This window comes from Pogona vitticeps, chromosome 1 (assembly GCF_051106095.1).
Source record: "Pogona vitticeps strain Pit_001003342236 chromosome 1, PviZW2.1, whole genome shotgun sequence".
Taxonomy (NCBI): Eukaryota; Metazoa; Chordata; class Lepidosauria; order Squamata; family Agamidae; genus Pogona; species Pogona vitticeps.
This window is the reverse complement of record NC_135783.1, coordinates 18,858,923-18,878,150: the sequence shown is the minus strand read 5'-3', so window position 1 is coordinate 18,878,150 and position 19,228 is coordinate 18,858,923. Positions and strand designations below refer to the sequence as shown.

General features: G+C 42.7%; 1 protein-coding gene and 1 long non-coding RNA gene across 3 annotated transcripts in view; one reads left to right on the top strand and one right to left on the bottom strand.

Annotated features, from left to right (window-relative positions):
* The window catches only part of LOC110087023 (two pore channel protein 1), a 38,689-nt gene that overhangs the window by 17,043 nt on the left and 2,418 nt on the right, over positions 1-19,228 (bottom strand). For both annotated transcript variants that reach the window (XM_072988683.2, XM_078382879.1), the window contains exons 2-11: positions 17,242-17,327; positions 14,932-15,046; positions 11,928-12,056; positions 9,422-9,538; positions 7,458-7,576; positions 6,906-7,007; positions 5,888-6,014; positions 4,513-4,714; positions 3,574-3,718; positions 2,205-2,390 (exon numbers count right to left, since the gene is read on the bottom strand). In XM_072988683.2, coding sequence (XP_072844784.2) covers positions 2,205-2,390; positions 3,574-3,718; positions 4,513-4,714; positions 5,888-6,014; positions 6,906-7,007; positions 7,458-7,576; positions 9,422-9,538; positions 11,928-12,056; positions 14,932-15,046; positions 17,242-17,327 — 1,328 coding nt within the window. The remainder of the gene's footprint in view (positions 1-2,204; positions 2,391-3,573; positions 3,719-4,512; positions 4,715-5,887; positions 6,015-6,905; positions 7,008-7,457; positions 7,577-9,421; positions 9,539-11,927; positions 12,057-14,931; positions 15,047-17,241; positions 17,328-19,228) is intronic.
* LOC144585743 (uncharacterized) lies at positions 938-1,723 on the top strand. Its single transcript, XR_013540244.1, has 2 exons — positions 938-1,204; positions 1,242-1,723. It is a non-coding gene; the product is annotated as an uncharacterized LOC144585743 (long non-coding RNA).

Sequence of the window (19,228 nt, the reverse complement as noted above, 5' to 3'; positions counted from 1 at the left end):
CTAAGGTCCAAAAACAAAACTACTCTTTTGAGACCAGTTTTGTCCTCAGAAGAGGCAAGCTGAAAAGATTAACAAAGAAGTTAGTCTGGTCAAGAAATGGAAGTACAGTGGCACCTTGACTTACGAATGCCCCTACCCACAAACATTTCGACTTACGAACAGCTCCGGTCGCAAAATTTTGCTTTGCTTGCGAATGGAGCTTCAAATTACGAACAGAAAAAAAAACTGTGGGGAAGGCGGGTGTGGCGGAACCCCCATGTCACACCTGTCCATCATGGTGAGCTCAAGGGCAGGAGCCTATGAGAGGATAGGAGGGGCGGAACCAAAAGAACAGTTAGAGAGTTGGTTAGGCAGTTAGAGAGTGGAGTTGGAGAGAAGAAGTTGGAGATATGGAATTGAAGAGAGAGAGTTAGGAGATTGAACTGAGAAAGTTAAAACAGAGATTGGAAAGCTGGAATGCTAGAGAGAATAGGGAAAGAGTTCAAAAGTATAGAGAATACATAGATAGTCAAAGAATATTGTAACAGTGAAGAAATACACTTACAAACCAACGTGAAAGCAAATAATATTTAATGAATAATCCTAAACATGTGATTTTCGAATGTGATTTGCATAACAACTATAAGATCAATAAATCTGTTGTATTGGCAGCACGTGTCCAAGATCTATCTCTTTGGTACTGAGGGAATAATACCTGGTGGCAGTGTGAAGTGAGGAAATGCATCCAGAGGGTGGACTTGTGTTTAGGGAAAATAAACAAAGGACACTGGGTGGACGCGACAGTGGGGAAAGCGGGAAATTTGAACTTTCAGTTAACTGTTGGCCAGCAAAGAAGCTGCTTGTCTGCTACCTCACTTGCCCCGGTGGTTAGAGAGTGTGGATACGGAGACTTCAGACTGCCTAATACTGTACTGCCGGGTAGTGTACTGTATGTACTGTATTTTTTTGGTTTTTTAATTTTTATTTTTTTAATTTTTGACTTTCTTTTTTAAAACAGAGAGATTGCCTGTTCTGGGTGGGTATACTGTATTTACTGTACAGTGCTGGTTGTTGTGCTCTAAAATGGAGTTTAGATTCAAGTCTCCCCGCCCGCCACATTGTCTTCTCTCTCTCTCTCTCTCTCTCTCTCTCTCTCTCTCTCTGCTCCCCAGGTGCTTGGTTTAAAATGTGTTTTGTTTAAAAGGTGTTTGGTTTGGTTTAAAAGGTGTTTGGTTCAAACGGTGCTTGGTTTGATTTAAAAGGTGTTTGGTTTAAAATGTGTTGGTGTAAAATGTGTGGGTTTAGCATGTGTGGGTTTAAAAGGTGTTTTAGACTCCAAACTCTCTCCCCCCATTGTCTTCTCTCTCTCTGTCTTCTCTCTTTTTGTGCTTAAAAGTACAAACCTTTGTCTGAGGGGTCTGTGTGCCCCAGTGATGACCTTCTTTCTTTCCTATTTTCCCCATTGTTCCCTCCCTCCCTCCCTCCTTTCCTGCTCTTTTTTAAACCTAAGTCATCTTAGGTAAAAAAAAATTCTCCCTCTACTGGTAGAAGAAGAATTAATTGGTTTTGCATTAGTTCCTATGGGAGCTAATGCTTCAACTTACAACCGGCGCCTCTACATACAAACAAAAAACAGCCGGAACAGATTAATTGGGTTTTAGTGCATTTCAATGGGAAATGCTGATTCGACTTACAGACATTTCGACTTACGAACATCTTCTGGGATGGATTAAGTTGGTAAGTCGAGGCACCATTGTACAAGCAGTGGTAAGGCCTGAGCTTCAGACACTGCCACGTATTTACCCTCATACCTGCTTCCCAGAAGGTAAAGTGAGAGGGGAGGGATGGCTGAGTACTCTTCACTGTAGCACACAGCTGTGCCATTTGAGTCTAAGTGAAAAAAAAACTCATTAAAATTTAACCAGGAGGGGCAGCAAGTCTAAGGAGGGAGTTGGTGAGTGTCACATTAGGGACCCTAAGCTTAGAAGCAAACATCTGAAACTAAGAAGCACATCTGCATATCTCAGTATGCTCAATTAATGTGAAATATCCATATGCTTCCCCCCCTCCCAATTCTTTATATTTTTCTCTATGACTGAGATTTTGAGAGGGGGAACCTGCTGAATATTCTCTAATGACAGGATGAAACCCCTTGCCTTCCTTCTCCTAAACAGAGACACCGCCTTGTCAATGTGGAAAAGGACAAAAATGAAGGCTATGCCTACCAGTTCCAGAACTGATTTCTTGCAAAGAAGGTCCTGGGTTCATAGGTGTACAATTTCAGGAGGATCTCTGCTATGTACAGGCAAAGGAACACCCACTCCGCATAGGAAATGTAGGGGCTCCTCTCATCCAGGGCAATGAAGACCGCATTGATTAATATGATTACGTCATACAGCCAAACAAATCCCCTGAAAGAGAATATATAAAAACTTTATTTGGCCATCCGTTACTAAGCAGTCTAATTCTGCTTAGTAAGACACTACACTTTATGAAGGATGCCAACAAACTGGAGCAAGTTCAGAGGAGGGCAACAAGGATCAGGGGACTGGAAACCAAGCCCTATAAGGAAAGGCTGAAAAAAACTCGTCATGTTTAGCCTTAAGAAAAGAAGACTAAAGGGAAATATGACAGCGCTTTTCAAATACCTGAAAGGTAACCATACCATACACAGGACAGGCAGGATCAATTCTCAACCATCTCAGAGTGTAGGACACATAATAATGGGTTCAAGCTACAGGAAGCCAGATTTAGGCTAAATATCAAGAAAAACCTCTTAATTGTTAGAGCAGCACAACAATGGAACCAATTACCACGGGAGGTAGCAAGTGCTCCAGTACTGGAGGCATTCAAGAGAAAACTGAACAACTATCTGTCTGGTCTGCTTTGACTTGGATTCTTGCAGTGAGCGGGGGGTTTGGACTCAGTGGCCTTATAAGGAGCTAGTGTGGACACTGGCCCCCAAACAATCCATAGTCTCAGTGTGATGATTTAATCCAAACAGAAGCATCACTTTGTAAATAGTATTGAGCACAAGTGGGTATCCTGTAGACCATCTTGACGGCTGCCATTGGTGTTATCAACATTCAGGCTGCCCTTTGCTTTGTAAAGTTTGGCATCTTTTTTTTTCTGCTGGCAGTGAGGGCATTATATTGTGCAGCAATATGGGGCCATTTTCTGGCATATTGAATAGTGGCTATAGAAGCACAATATTCCATATTCATAAACCAGAGTTGTTGTTTTAAAAAAGAATTGAATGTTCTTTTTTCAAGGTTGTAAACCGCCCAGAGTGGCCATGGCTGTCAGATGGGCAGTATATAAATCAAATCAAATCAAATCAAATGATTCTAATCTTCAAAGTCCAGATAGGAAAAGCTTGGCTGGATGCCTCCTAAGACAACCACATAGGTAGATGAAGATACAGTACCTTGTCAGGGCTTACAGGAGCAGTTTATTGGAAGGACAAGAAACCAGGACCTGGGAGACTTAACTTCTCTGACTATCTCTCAGAATCCCTCCATTCAAATGGCAACTATGTATGGTCCAAAGGGCGGGGGGGAACATTTCCAACCTCTACAAGTAATACAGACTTACTTGTGCCGGACCATATTGCGTATGAACAGGCTGGGAGCAGAGTTGTATACATGAGGAAACCAGATGTCCAGAGGGTGGCTGTGAAGTTTTATTGTGATGACCTGTATATTTAACAGATCAGCTAGGCGTACAAAAGATTTCTTGTCTGTAATACACAAAAAGGGGGGGGGGAGAATAATTTTAGAAGATTCTTAGGTGAATACTTAGCCTTGAAGCCAGTTGTTACTTAAAGCCTAAAGCAAGAATACAAGCAGTTTTGAGGAGGTGGTATAGCCACACATGGGAAGTGTGTACATGTGTATCTGTGTATGCACAAACACAGGGCATTGAAAGAAAGAGAACATTTGCACATTAACTGTGTGTTCTGGTGGAATCTCACCAAATGACATAAATAAATAAATGCTCATCTGATCAACGGGGCCACTGTAGACTGCAGGTTGAGACTAACATTTTGGAGTGGTTCACTAGATAAAAGATTTAGAATATTAATAATAACAATGGTATAGTGGATAAGGTGAGGGATAAGGACTCTGGAGGTCTGGATTCAAATCCTTGCTCAGTCACAGAAGCTCACTGTAGGTGTGGAGCTGGTAAAATATCTCATTTACCTTGAAATTGCTATTAAGGTCACTGTAAATCAGTTCTGACTTGACGTCACATAACAACGTAACGTGTGCCACCAAGGAGTGGTGTAGTGGAACATGAAGGGCTAAAGCATTAGGTCTTTCTAAGTAGCAGGGACTATTATATCATGTGTCGTCTCCTTCACGTTTCCTTGTTCTCTCAGAACTTACCCACGGATCTCATAGTATGAAATATGAAATCTGAAGAATAACCATGTTCAGTTCTGCAGCCTTGTGAGGGAAGTTTGAATCAGGACAATCTGTTGTGGAATTTGCAAAGACTGGGATCATGGTGGACCCCTGAGCTGCTACTCACCCACCCAGCCTTTCTGTTCTTCATCAGAGATCCTTAAGAGGAGCTCCCGATGGGAAGCGCTGATTCCAGGTGCCACCAGCTTTACAAGATGCTTCCACTGGCCTTCTTTGACCACAAACGCTGCTCCCTCTTTGACATTCAAGAGGTTGAAGGCTTCAATCATCTTGCGACGTTTCATGTAAGCGAGTTTGCGGATTTCGTTCTGGAAAACACAGGTTATCACTTTCAAAAGTTTGGGCCTGGGGACCAATAACACAGGTTTCAGGCATGGCTCAACTTCCAACTCTGAAGTGCAGGGACAAATGCTGTTCAGGATCACTCCCTTTCCTTTCAAAGTTCATGCTATAAATTCTGCACCTTATGTCTCCCAAAAGGGTACCTATGCGCCAGAGGCAGGAAACAGTCTTGGTGGGAAAACTTGAGATTTGAAGAAGTAAAATAAAACATTTAGGAGAATAATCTAGGGTAATCTGTCCCCCAAATAGTTTACTCCAAACTAAGCACGTTCAATGGCCACAGGACAGAAAGTGACTGCCATGGGAAGAGGATCAAATAAACAGTGCTTCCTGTTTCAACAGCAGCACTCCACACCTGCCGCATTTAATTATGGAGGTTGCTTGTTGTCATATTATATGCAAAATAGATTTGCCTCCTTGATAAATTTCTGGCAATGTTTGCAGGGGAGGGGCTTTCTATGAATTTGCTCTGAGTTTCAGCCCAAACTTTACAGGAGGTATCCCATGTTCTAAACCCTATCTGCAAAATAAATTCAGCATCCTGAACAACTCTTTTAAAATATATACTGAACCCCAGAGTGGATTCACTGCCCCCCACAAACCAGAGCCACTGACCTCTGAAGCGCCTAACAAGGCACTGCTGGTCTCCCTTAATTGCAGATTAGTTCAATTAACACTGTCTCACAGTGATTTGCCCCTTCCTTTGCCCATATACCATATGCACTTCAAACAAAGACTGAATTTTCTGTGTACAGGTGAAGCTTCTGATATTGTCCTGGTCAGTTTTGACTTCCAACGCAGCAAATACAAGGTGGGGCAACCTTCTTTCTGTGGGGGAGTTCATTGCCTGATAGCTAGAATGTGAAGAGGCCATTCTGACAAGAGCAGATTGTTGTTAGATGATGCCAATGATAAAGGGGGCCTAAAGTATGCCCGGGGCCAACCTGTTCCCTTTTCTCTCTGTTCTTTCTTTTCCTTTTGCTGTTTTTGATCTCTTTCCCTACAACATTGGACTCTACCCATTCGGATCCAAAAGACCCCCAGGCTGACATGGGAATAGGAAGAAAGCAATCTTTGAAGATTCTTCCTTTTGAGCAGACTGGATCAAACAGTGTGCGCTTCCTCTACGCAGAACTTACTTTTAAGTGTTTTCTGTAGTTGTTGTAGACAACAGCCAAGAAGACCGACATGAAGATGTACGTGTTGATTATAACATAGACTATGAAAAACAAGCAATACCACCAACTAAAGTCATATGCTGGCATCCTAAAAGAGAAGAACAGGATCTGTTATTCAGTACATCACATTTCATAAAATGTAACAGATTAAATTATTCTGCCATTGCTGTGATGAGTTTGGGGCCTTTACACCATCAGCGACGGTGTCTCATCACAACATAGCAACACCAGCTCCAAACCAACTCCTGGTTTGCCTGCACTGACTCCCTGTTAGCTTCCATTCCAGATTCAAGGTACTGGTTCTGGCATACAAAGCCCTTAACAGTTTGGGACCTGTCGAAGTATTTCTCTCAAAGAAAAGCTACTCACTTCATTTGGTCCCTCCAGGCCTCACTATTGAGGGTGACCACAATGAGAGAGGTGAGAAGAACGTCTAATAGGCAGCCGGCCTTCTCAGTGGCAGCCCCCTTCTTGTGGAATGGACTTCTATTGGTGGTACATCAGGCCCCCTCATTCTTAACTTCACCAGGAAACTGGTGAAGGCAGAACTGTATAGAGAGGCTTTTAATAACATGATTCCTTGATGTCAATTCATGACCTGTAACTAATTTTATATTATATGTCACCATATGGTTTGTTGGTTTTTGATTGGGTTCTATTTGACCTTATTTGTTATGGGGTAGGAGTCAGTGGGGTTAATATTCTTATATGTTTATTATATAAACCGCCCAGAGTAGTGGCTTTCATTAAGTTGGCTGGTATAGAGCGAGCGAGCATCCGAGCATCCATCCATCCATCCATCCATCCATCCATCCATCCATCCATCCATCCATCCATCCATCCATCCATCCATCCATCCATCCATCCATCCATCCATCCATCCATCCATCCATCCATCCATCCATCCATCCATCCATCCATCCATCCATCCATCCATCCATCCATCCATCCATCCATCCATCCATCGGCAAATACTTACATGACATCAGGACTGTTTGCTGTCGTCACCAGCACATACATATCAAACACAATTTCAAGGTAATTGGTGAAATAGGGCACACCTTCCACAGTCTTCAAATTCCTAAAAATATATATTTTTTAAAATGTGGAAAATTAAGATACAGATGGTAACTCCAGCTGCCCAAAATACTGTTCAGCTAAAGAGTGGTGGAAGAAAGAAAGACAAACAGGGTCCTGTTCCAGAATGGGCTTCTGGTTCTTGGTCTTCTCCTAGAGATTCCCCAGATGGCATGTCAACTCTGCTAAGACGCCAAGTCCATTAGGAGACACAGATAATTACTTTTATTTAAGAGGCATTCTGAGCAAAACATTTCATTTTTTCATAATTCTTTTACCAATTCTAAGGTGCTTTCCCCCCAAAAAAACAAAGGAAATGTGTAATGGCAATGAATTTCTTTAAAAATGCACTACTGCAAGTAATGAGGACAGACATTTTACTTCTAAAAATGAATTTTCTGAGCTCTGAGCCCATCCCTCTACTCAGAAAGCTGGGTGGGTGGCTCTCTCTTACCTGTCCCCAAAAAGCTTGAGGGCCATGAGAGAAAACATCAGGACGCTGAACATGAACAGCAGGAAGACATAGCTGATCTCAGGCAGAGTGTTCCGGATGCTGCGGAAAGCGCGCCGAATCTGCCAAGAAGCAGCAAGCAGGCCGTCATTCAGGTCAGAAGTCATGAGCACCAGGTTTCATCACTGTTATCCCTGTCCTACCAAATGCACTATGGTTTCCACCTCTGCATGCCCATCAACCAGCAGACTGGAATTCTGGGAACCGTAGTCTAAAACTCCAAAAAGTAACTTTCTGAACTCTACCTCAGCCATAGTTGAATCCACTTGTTCCTCCACCCCAAAGGCTTGACACCATGTTTAAATAATTTATTTCATTCCCTTGTGTTCCAATGGCCCCACTGCACAAAGTCACACAGCCATCAACAGCGTCCTCCTAGCAATCCTGAAATGTGTTGTTTTCTAAGAATATTGAAAATTAGCAGAGCAAGGTGTGGGGCAGGGGAAGTCTGGCAAGTCCATGAAGCATCTGTGCCTCTGGTAAACCTGCTCTGGGGCCACACCGCTTCCAAAAAAATTTGCATTTTGTTTTGTTTTGAATCAGGAGTGAAAACCAAGCCCAATGAGGAAAAACTGAAAGAATTAGGCATGTTCAGCCTTGAGAAAAGAAGACCAACGGGAAAGATGATAGCACTTTTCAAACAGAAAGGCTGTTACCCAGAGGAAAGACAGGGGCTGTTCTCAATCATCCCAGAGTGCAGGACATGCAACAATGGCCTCAAGTTATAGGAAGCCAGATGTACGTTGAGTATCAGGAAAACCATCTTAACTGTTAAGCAATACAAAAATGGCATCAATTACCTTGGGAGGTGGTGAGTGCTCCAATACTGGAGACATTCAAGAGAAACTTAGACAACCACCTGGCAGATATCCTTTAACTTGTATTCCTGCATGGAGCAGAGGGTTGGACTCTATGGCCTTATAGGCCCTTTCCAACTTCATGATTCTATGAGTGACCAGAAAGGTGTTTTTTTTAAAAAAAAAAACATATACTTTAAATGAGGCTTCTCAACAAAAGGCAGGTACTCAACTTTAGAGAAGAATCGCTGCTCCTGGAGCTTGTAAGATTTTCCATATTAGGAAGAGTTTGTTGTGTGTGATTGGCAGTGGGATAAAGAAAATCTGGCAGAGGGCCACCTGTGGCGTACCCTTATGATAGAACACCTGGAACTATTATACCTATCCTTGCAAGGAGCTATTCAGGCACATGGAGGCTGCTTTAGGCTTCTATTGTCCTGGCTTGTTGCATCCTGAGTTTCTTCAGTTTCCCAGCCCTCTACAAAAAAACCCCACACTCACACATTTAACCAGTGCAAAGATGTGCCAAGTGGATCGGTTCCCTGGAGTCCACACTGAAAGGGCAGTTCTCCTGCAGCAAGGAAAGTTTTCTGGATATGGCTTACACATAAAGCAAGGATGGGATGAAGCTGTAACCCTCTAGTGATTGTGGGACTATGATTCCCATCACCCTATAACAGCATGGCTAAGCATCAGGCATGATGGGAGGAGGAGCTGAACATCACCTAGCAGGCCACAGACTTCCTCTCTCTCTCTCTCTCTCATCTCAAGAGCTCTCTGCCACAGACACTGGGGCAAGCATTCCAGTTTTGCACCAAACAAGAACAGCAGAACAATGCTATGGAAATAAAGCATTTTTTTGCACTTTTTCAAGGAAATCCACTGGTGAACACCATGGACGAAGCAATGCTGGGGGCAAGATGAGGCAACAGAAAAGTGGAAGCAGTGTATATACTTCGTAATACTTTGACTTCCCTGGGTGTCAATTTCTAGTGTTTCTGCTTAGAAGAAGTTGCAAATCTTCATTCCATGTCCCAAGCAGAAGAGATGCAGAAGGGTTATGCAAAGAAACTGTAAGTCATGGGAACACACAGAGGAATTGCTTCTTACCTGGCGACTTTCCGCAAAGTTGATTAAAAAGATGGGTCGCAACGGTCTTGACCACCGGATTCCAGGAATGCTTGAAACTGTAAGAGCTCCATGGATAATTAGGTCAACCAAAGTGGCCTGGGATCAAGAAAGGGAAGAGAAATCCACTGAATACCAAGGAACTTAAATTCAAAAGGCAGTTGGCTGGACAATTCAATGGTTTAGGTATCCTGCTGTGGAGCCAGAGCCTGAGAGTTCAATTCCCCACTTTGTCTCTTAGGAGAAGAGCTAACCTATGTGGCCTTGGAAAAGCTGCACCGTTCCAGAACGCCCCCCCAGAAGAAGAGAATGGCAAACAAATTCTGACTGTTGTCTACGTGGAAAACCCTGAAAAAGGGGTCACAATTGACTTGATTGGCACATCACCATTATTAAAGTTAAAAAAACAACTTCATGAGCTCTTGTTTCTGGGGATCAGAAAACAAAGCAATGTTTATTTATTTATTTATTTATTTATTTATTTATTTATTTATTTATTTATTTATTTATTTATTTATTTTAATTATTTTATCTGCCGCCCACACTACCCAAAGGTCTCTGGGCGGCTTACAACATTTAAAATACAATAAAAAGTCAAAACAATTAAAATGCAATTAAAATATAAACTCTAAAAATTGTCATCGGACCCACAGCTGATATTATTTCAAGGATTTGACGTTCAAGATTGTGATGTTAGTTCGACTGATCTAGGATTCTAACATTCAACAAATCATGTCTATGGGTCTCATATATCATTGTGAATGTGTCACCCTATGGTTGTTCCCGGACCATAACGCCTACCAGCTCTAGTCAGCATAACCAGTGGAAAGAGATGATGACCACTGTAGACCAACAACATCTGGCGAGCTATACACAGTGCACTCTTCTTTTACACCAAGCATTTGTGATGGCTTTCTTGGAGAGACTCGGAGAGAAAAAGGTCCACTGAATGCTGAGTCTTAAGGCACCTGGATTCCCCAGATGATCTTGGACTAAAACTCCCAGAACCCTTCACCACTATCTGTGCTGGCCAGGATTTCTGGGAGTTGCAGTCCAAGAGCATCTGGGGACCCAAGGCTGGGAACCACTGTCTTAATATATCCAGGTCCAAATGCCTGGATACATTCACAGGCTTCTTTGTCTCTCTTAAAGCAAGACAAGAACTGCAAGTTCTTTGGTACGTTACCACAAAATCCAGCATTAGAAAACCATGGAGTGGTTTTCTATGACTATTTCTACACATCCCAACACTGTCAAATTATGTATGTTGTGACTCTATCGACTATTTAATATAAACCATGAATACCACACACAACATACACAACATACTGAAACCATCATAACCAACTTGAATTCCTTACATGGGGAGAAAGTGATATATATAAAAACAAACTAAACATAACACAAGGCATGGGAAGTTCATTCTCTCTACTGCTTTGAGCTCAATGCAAGATTGACCCTATAGGTTTCACAGAAAGCACTGATTTCTCAGACAGAAAGTGATCAACTTGCAGCCCACTACAGTGCAGGAAGGACTGAATATAGCAGGAGCAAAGGAAAATGGTCTCCTTGAAGAGACCACTCATCTCTGCTACAGCCTACATCACGACAAGCAAAGAATGTTCAGCTGGATCCAGCCATGGTGCGATTTAGAATATTCCCATTGAAATCACTAGGCATTAAGTCAGTCATGACTACCATGTTTCCCTGAAAATAATACAGGCTCTTATACACTGGTGCCCCGCTTGATAATTACTCCGCTTGACGCTGAAATCGCTTAACTATGCCTTTTTTGCGATCTCTACAGCGATTGCAAAACAATGATTCAATGTTTTTTTTTTCATTTTACGACGATTGGTTACCTGCTTCGGGAACCGTTTTTTCGCTGGACGATGATTGAAAACAGCTGATTGCCGGGTCACAAAATGGCTCCCCGCTGTTTTCAGAACCGAGTCTTCGCTATACAGGCATCGCAAAATGGCCGCCCTATGGAGGATCTTCGCAAAACGAGCAGGTATTTCCCCCCCTGGAACGCATTGAACCGGTTTTCAATGCATTTCAATGGTTTGTTTGTTTTTTCGCTTGACAATGATTTTGTGTAATAGCGATTTGAACGGAACGGATTATCGTCATCAAGCGAGGCACCACTGTATTAATTTTTGCTCCAAAAATGCATTAGGGCTTATTTTCAGGGGATGTTTTTTTTTCATTTCCAACAATCTACATTTGTTTTCAAATACAGTCATGTCATCGTCTTCCGGTTGCTGCACAAAGATGGAGGGCAGGGTTTCACTTAACTAGGGCTTATTTTGGGGGTAGGGCTTATATGATGAGCATCCTGAAAAATCCTACTAGGGCTTATTTTCAGCTTAGGTCTTATTTTCAGGGAAACAAGGTACCTTAAGTGCCATCAACTTCAATGAGACATACCCTTCAGATGGATCCAGCTCTTTCCTTCAACAGGAGACTACAAGCTACTACAACTGACCAATATTGTTATAATGAGGCAGATGTTCTTGGTATCCTTCCAGAACACTATGCGAGGAGTAACCTGGGCAAAATGGAAAAGTCTCCCAAAGAAGACCAAGAGGCATATGATTTCAGCTAGCGAAGTAACCTGAGGAAAGGGAGAGGAAAATGAATAAGCATCAGAACTAAAGCAATGCATACCATTCCACAAGTCACATGTGGACCCCCAGGTCCTGGTCCATAACTCCCAATGCCTCTTCATGTCACCCCTGAATTTTTTTTAATACTCAGTAGCAAATCAGTAAATGTTTGCTTCAATGAGGGCGATCCCAAGGCTGTTATTTTAAGGATGAGGCTTTTTAATCACTCTCTTCTTCTCTCGCATTTCTCTTTCTTAACCCATAATTATATATTTCAAGAGGATTCTCTCTCTCTCTCGCCTTCCCTTTATCACATTATCTTAGACATACAGAGCTATATAAAAGGATTTTAAAACGTAGGATAATTGAGGCAATTTAAAACCATGCAATTTAAAATACAAAATTAAAACATTAAAACCATTGCCCTAAACCTGAGCAGGGTATGATCCTTCATCCCCCCCTCCCCAAAGGCGCTAATAAATATATGCTGATGTGGTGCCAACACATTATGTGAAAGTCAGCACCAGTCAAAGGAATGGCATTCCACAGTTGGGATGTTATGGCAGAAAAACCACTTTTCCATGTTTCCATGGAATTGTTCTCCATGATGGGACACAGGGGAAGCCCCCCCCCCAGTAGATCTTAGTGATTGGGCATGATTACATAGTGAGAGGTGCTCCTTTCATCAAAGAAAATGATGTATTAATGATCATTTTAAGGCCCAACATTATTTGGTTTGCACAGGAAACTCTTTAGCCTCCTTCTTGCAGCCCCATAGATAGTTCCTGCTGCTGTTTGTCACACAGAAAGGAAGTTTAAAGTGTGTGATGCTCAAAGCTGATCCAAAATTATTCTGTAATTAATTTAATTTATTCTGTGACTCATTAAATGCAGTCTGCAGTGCACTTTAAGTCAAGAATCTTAATTTTTCTTTCAACAAAAATAGTTTATTTTAATGAAATTGCTTAACATCAGAGTAGAAAAAACAATTTTTAAAAACACAAGAGACAGTGTGGGATAGTGGATAGAGCATAGAATTAAGATTTAGGAGACCTGAGTTCAAATCCATGCTTGGCAATAGAAACTCACTGAGGAGTGGCACTGGTTAAATCTCTCCTTTAACAACCCATGTACTTTGAAAACCTAGTAGAGCTGTCATAAGTTGGAAGTACAGTGGTGCCTCGCTTAACGAGCGTTTAACGACGAATTCGCATAGCGACGTCAGATTTGCGATCGCAAAAGCGATCGCATTGCGATGTTTAGATAGGCTAAACATCGCATTGTGAGGATCGGTAAGCGTTTCGCTTACCGATTTTTGCATTGCGATGTTTTTTTTAACAGCTGTTCGGCGGTTCCAAAATGGCCGCCGCATGCCCTAAATGGCCGCGCGCATCGCTTTCGCGCCCTGCCCTCACTTACCGAGGGTGCGAAAATGGTGGCGCTATGGAGGAACTTCGCTGAACGGTGAGTTTGGGCCCCACTGGAATGCATTAAACAAAGTTTAATGCGTTCCAATGGGTTTTTACTTTCCGTTTAGCGATGTTTCCTCATAACGATGGTTAATCCGAAACGGATTAACCTCGCTATGTGGGGCACCACTGTAATTTCACTCTACGTAAGAGCAATTACAGAAGAAATGCTACTTATCTCTATCTCTTTTTTCTAAGTCAGTGGTTTCCAACCTTTAGTCCCTAGATGTTCTTACACTAAAGCCCCCGAAGTTTCCCCCACTGGCTGTGCTGGCCGGGATTTATGTAGTCAAAAAACATTTGGGGACCTAAGGTTGGGAATCATTGCTCTAAGCCATACTCTCCGAGCGTGTGACCTTTGGGCAGATATAGTGCCAACATGATGGACCACTTCTCCAAACTGGAAAAGCGGCCCTTCATCATGGCGACATCAGCCACCTCTGCCTTAGACAAAAGGACACCTACCCTTGCCTCCCCCCCCACTTTGGTGACTATTGCTACCTTGTAGCTGCAGCTATGAAGGAGGAATCATTCATCATCATATAGGCCTGGATGCTTCCTGTTTACATTTTTCAAAGAACAGCCAAGAACAGACAATGTGGACTTGGAGAAAGTATTTGATTCTCAAGCCCCTTGAGATAACCCATCACTTCCTGCAGCATGACATGGAAAATCCATCTCTTCCAGGTCAGAACCGTGGGAGTGGGGAGCACAGCTGCTTGATTCAGTCAGGATTGTCTACACCGGTGGTTGCCTCAACCTTAGGTCTCCAGATGTTCTTGGGACTAAAATTCCCAGAAGCCTTCACCGTTAGGTGTGCTGGTCAGGATTTCTGGGAGTTGCAGTCCAAGAACATCTGGGGACACAAGGTTGGGAACCACTTACTCTACACCTAGAGGAAGTTTCCATATAAGCAGAAGATTTTGGACTGCACTGCTTATCTGGCTCCAAAGTGAACCACAGGGATGAAGCTTTGTATATCCTCACTGGAGGGTCGCTCCTTGTGTATAACTAGAGTTGGGCTCAGGGGTACGTATTTTTGAAAGCTTCTTTTTATCTATAAGAGCTAGAAACTTGATTTTGTGGCTGGCATTATGCAACTTGCTGGATTTTCCGAAATATCAGCAGTAACAGCAACTGGTCCTGAATGTTCAGGGTATTGGGTCCTGAACAGTGGTGACAGAAGATGGGTTTAAGAGAAGTCAAACAAATGAACACATTGCTTACTTATTTTTAATTAAAAGTTCAACTTCTTGTTCACGTTTCTTGGAGACAGTCATGAAAAAGTGGCATAAAAATTAAAGCCATAGGGAGAAAATGGGTTGTTATCATTTCGGCTTACCCACCTTTTATCCAGACTCCCGCTTAGGAATAAAGTGGCTATTAGAGCACGTATTTTTTCCTTTATACTTACCAAAAATGGAAGTGGGTACACAGCAGGCTCTTCAAACAGGGCAAGTGCAAGGTCTACAAATATAAAGAAATAGGTGGCTGCTTGCATAGTCCAGTGGTTGTAGAGATAATAAAGCCTGGAAAGAAAAGCCATAAACAGGACTGTGAACGACAGCAGAAAATGAATTTAGCTGGCAAAACTGTAGTGGAAGTAGCACAGAGAACGTTTGGTAAGTACATCAGAAGCCATTCAAATATGTTTAGAAGTTGTGAAGATGTAGCCTAGAAACTGACTCTGAAGGCAGACAGGGATTTTCCTCCTGAGTCAATACTGAAGCAGGTTCTTCTTGAGCCTCCTCAGCAGCCATTTCCAGAAAGCCTTTAGTGGGAAGTCCTCTTCCCAAACTGAAGCAGGGAGAGGGCAGGAAAAGAAAAATGACAAGGGGAGCTAAAAAACCAGCAACAACACATAGCAAACAGCAGCTGTGGGCCAGCAGCTGTTGACAAGTGCTGAGAGATGGGGTGAGTTGGCTGCTTAGGCTTGGGGCACAGATGGTGGACCAAAATTAATTTTATTAATTAATTTCATAAGCTTGTATGCCCTCTGACTATTGCTAGCCATACTCCTCTGGGTGGTTTACCTCAAGAGGAAGAGGAAGAGGAAGAGGAAGAGGAAGAGGAAGAGGAAGAGGAAGAAGAAGAAGAAGAAGAAGAAGAAGAAGAAGAAGAAGAAGAAGAAGAAGAAGAATATAAAACAATATAAAAAGCAACACATAAAATATAAACAAATCATCAGGTGAATAAAATGAAAAAGATCCATACTTCAACTCATAAAATCAGACTAATCTTGTTATACCAAAGCCACCGTATTGGAGGCACTGGTATAGCAAGAAGTTTAGCATCAAGAGAGGATGCCTTCAAAGGCTTCGGTGGACAGCTTCTTTTGAACACCCTGTAAAAAGCTGAGAGGGAAGGGGTCAGGCGCAGCTCCGCTGGGAGCCCATTCCATAAGGATGGAGCCCCAATCGAGAAGGTTTCCTGTAGAGGTCCTCCTGGCTTCTCTCTTGGTGTGGTAAGCCATAAGAACATGGCCTGTGAGGATCAAGTGGAATGGGCTGATGTTGTTAGGGAAAGATGTTCGAGAAAAAAGAAAGAACGGATCTCTGTTGTAATGCTAAACACTGGGCCCTAACCAAACACCAAATAAATACACCACACCACTGTCACACCCCTCTCTCTGATACTGATGTCAAAACTCCCTTTGCTTTGTCACTTGACTACTTAGTAATGGTCTCTTTAAATGGCCATAGAAATAAACGTTTACTTTTAACAATCTTCCCTTATTTCCTCTCTCCCTCTTTCCCTGCCACCAGCCTTTAGATGCCCCTACGGGTGCGTTTGCCCCTTCACGCAGGCCCTTCGAACACCACCCACATAGTACTGAAGCCAGAACAACTCATCTTGAATAGAAATCATAAGGTTTTATTAAAATAATGGTGTCCAAAAGATTTTGTTCTATCCCTAGGCTTTAAGTTTATTCAACACAAGTCTTCATTCTCTGTATGATCACACTCTCTCAAAACTCTCACTCAGAATGGTTTCCCCCCTGACTCTAAAACTACTTCTCCATGATTTCTCACTACCAGACACCTTTGGAAACATATGCCCCCCTCCTCATCTAGTTTCTCTCTCAGCTTACTCTCACCTAACTAGTCTTACCAACATCCTGTACTCCTCACTCAATCTCTTCCATCACATACGTACCAAACCATTGCATTTTAGACAATCACAATACTTTTAAGGCATCAACCCCCCCCCCCACACACTTTATTACTCATTTAACCAAGACTAGCCTTCCATCTTGTGGATGGTGGGAAAAATACTGCTCATCATCAATGGCTATTCCAGTGTACAGTATTTTGGAAAACAAACACTCCATCTGGCTTAACAGTCTTGTTTTAAAACCACCACAAGCCAGTATTAGCTATATTTTAATGGAAGTCCCAAGAGACATGGGTTTAGATTATCCGCAGCAACTTCCTCAAACTTCATTCCACTCAACGTAACTTATGCTGGCCCATCCTACTGGGAATGGCAGCTTTAATCACATGAATCATGAGTGCTATGCATAAGGAGTGAGCAGATCCTGCTTATGTTTAATAATGCCGCTCTCCAGGAAAAGACAAAGCAGAGAAAAGTTACTTTTTCCATCTCGTGTAACTTTCGGAATCCTCTAGTGAGCATGAGAGACATAGTCTCCCGAAGTAATTTCTCTGCACTCTGTGTACCAGGCCCCAGAATGTTCAACAGGACTAAAAATGACACCGTTTACCTGACCGCCCGTGGCGAGGTCTCAAAAGGGATGTTCCTATTGTACTGGGCATCGTAGACGTACGCTGCCGCCAAGAGAAGACGTTCCTAGCAAAAAGAAAGAGTAATACTATCAGCCTGGAGACGTTTGGACCATTGTACTGTGTGGACAACAAATCCTTCATGGCCTGGAGCCCAAGTACAACCTAGAAGAGGACCCAGGGGCTGTGGCCAGTTGCAGTTCTGATTAATTAGCACATTTCCCCACTGAGCTTGCAAAGCCAGGAGGAAGGGAGTTCCACAGTTTTGGACTGTCACAGAAAAGTTCCAGTTTCTTCTGCCCTCTAAGTGATTTCATCTTAATCGCTGGAGCAACACAAAGGGTTCTACCCCGCAAAAGCTGGTCTCAGTGGATGAGGAGGACTGTATGGATGAACACCCTCCTTTGGTTCCAAATCATGCGCGTCCTTAAAAAGGACCACAGCTATTGGGAAGATACTAGCAATCCTGCGCACACATTATGGGCAACTATGGTTCACTGGTCAACATGCATAGGTTGTGGTCGCAGGTTTAGCTAGATCAGTTTCCCTCTTCTAGGTATGCCTGTCTACAGCTCTCCTCCTCCCCATCCAGCATCAGCAGGTAGAAGTAAGAGTATAATCTCTTCGGAAACCTACAGGAGAAAACATGCAGAGCTTAAAGCTGCAGCTTGCAGACTGGAAGCCAGACATGCACGTGGGTCCCAGGTTCAGAGGCCACACACAGAGCAAAATCATTTAGTGACAGAACATCCATTTATACACCAGCAAGCACGATGTCACACAGCAAGATCAGGGATTATTTTAACTGCTTGGTTTACCTATTAAAATACAATGATTAACTAAAAAAACAACAACTCCAGTAGTAATCTTATAAAAGAACCTGTTTCTAGCACAAAAGTTAAGCTGACGACAGCTGTTCAGTCTAGACCATTCCTTTCAGAATCCAAGTCGAAAGGCAGTAGGTGGAGGTCTAATTTAGCTCTTTTTCAATTAACACTTTGAAGATAATTAAAGCAATCCACAGATAGGATTCCAATATAATTAACAGAGCAGTGTAGGACCATATAATATAGACTGGCACAGTGATCTACTTCAATATCTCCCTGCAGGCCTTTTGAGACTCCATGCCTTTTAAATAAGCATGTGGTGAAGAACCTCCGGTGAACAGGTAATTTCTGGTCCATGAAGCATCTCATTCTGGCCGAATGAGCCCTTCACGGCAGCTCTACCTCATGAGCCTGAAGCAGGCATCTCCACTGAGTTGAGCAATACACAAAAGGAAGAAGGGGAGGTCACAGTGACAGGTGGTTGAAGTCCCCATTCATTCATTCATTCATTCATTCATTTATTCATTCATTCATTCATTCATTCATTCATTCATTCATTCATTCATTCATTCATAAAATTTTACACCACCTTTCTCCTTGAAAAGGACCAAAAGATGATTTACAACACTGAAAGACAATATTTAAAGCTGAAAACAATGAGTATAAAGAGGAAGTTTACATGATTAAAAGACGACGCGTAAAGCTAAGAACAAGGAGAATACAAATATTAAAAAAGGAAAAACAAATCTGAGAGTGCCACGTAGTCCAGCTGCACAGCCCTTGTTCCCTCCCTCCACATATGATCCTGGTGTTGCTTTGGGGGTGGGTGGGTGGGTGAGAGAGAGGGCTTAGCCTTGCCTGCCACAAACAAGTGTCCCCTCCCCGCAAAGCATTATATACCTTAGTTCCAAATGGGTTCCACAGCCCTGGCTTCTTAACTGGATCAGTCTCACCAGTCTCACCAACACCCTGAATTGCAGCACCCAGATTTACAGCCTTCCTCGTGAAGACCTTTATCTACTTGACAAGGTAGCCCACGACAGCACTCTGGGCGCACAACAAGGAGCCCAGATATTCCCATCATGCCAGCTCTGATGCGGCCCTTTGCTTCGTTGCAACAAAGGGCTATTCAACAGGTCCA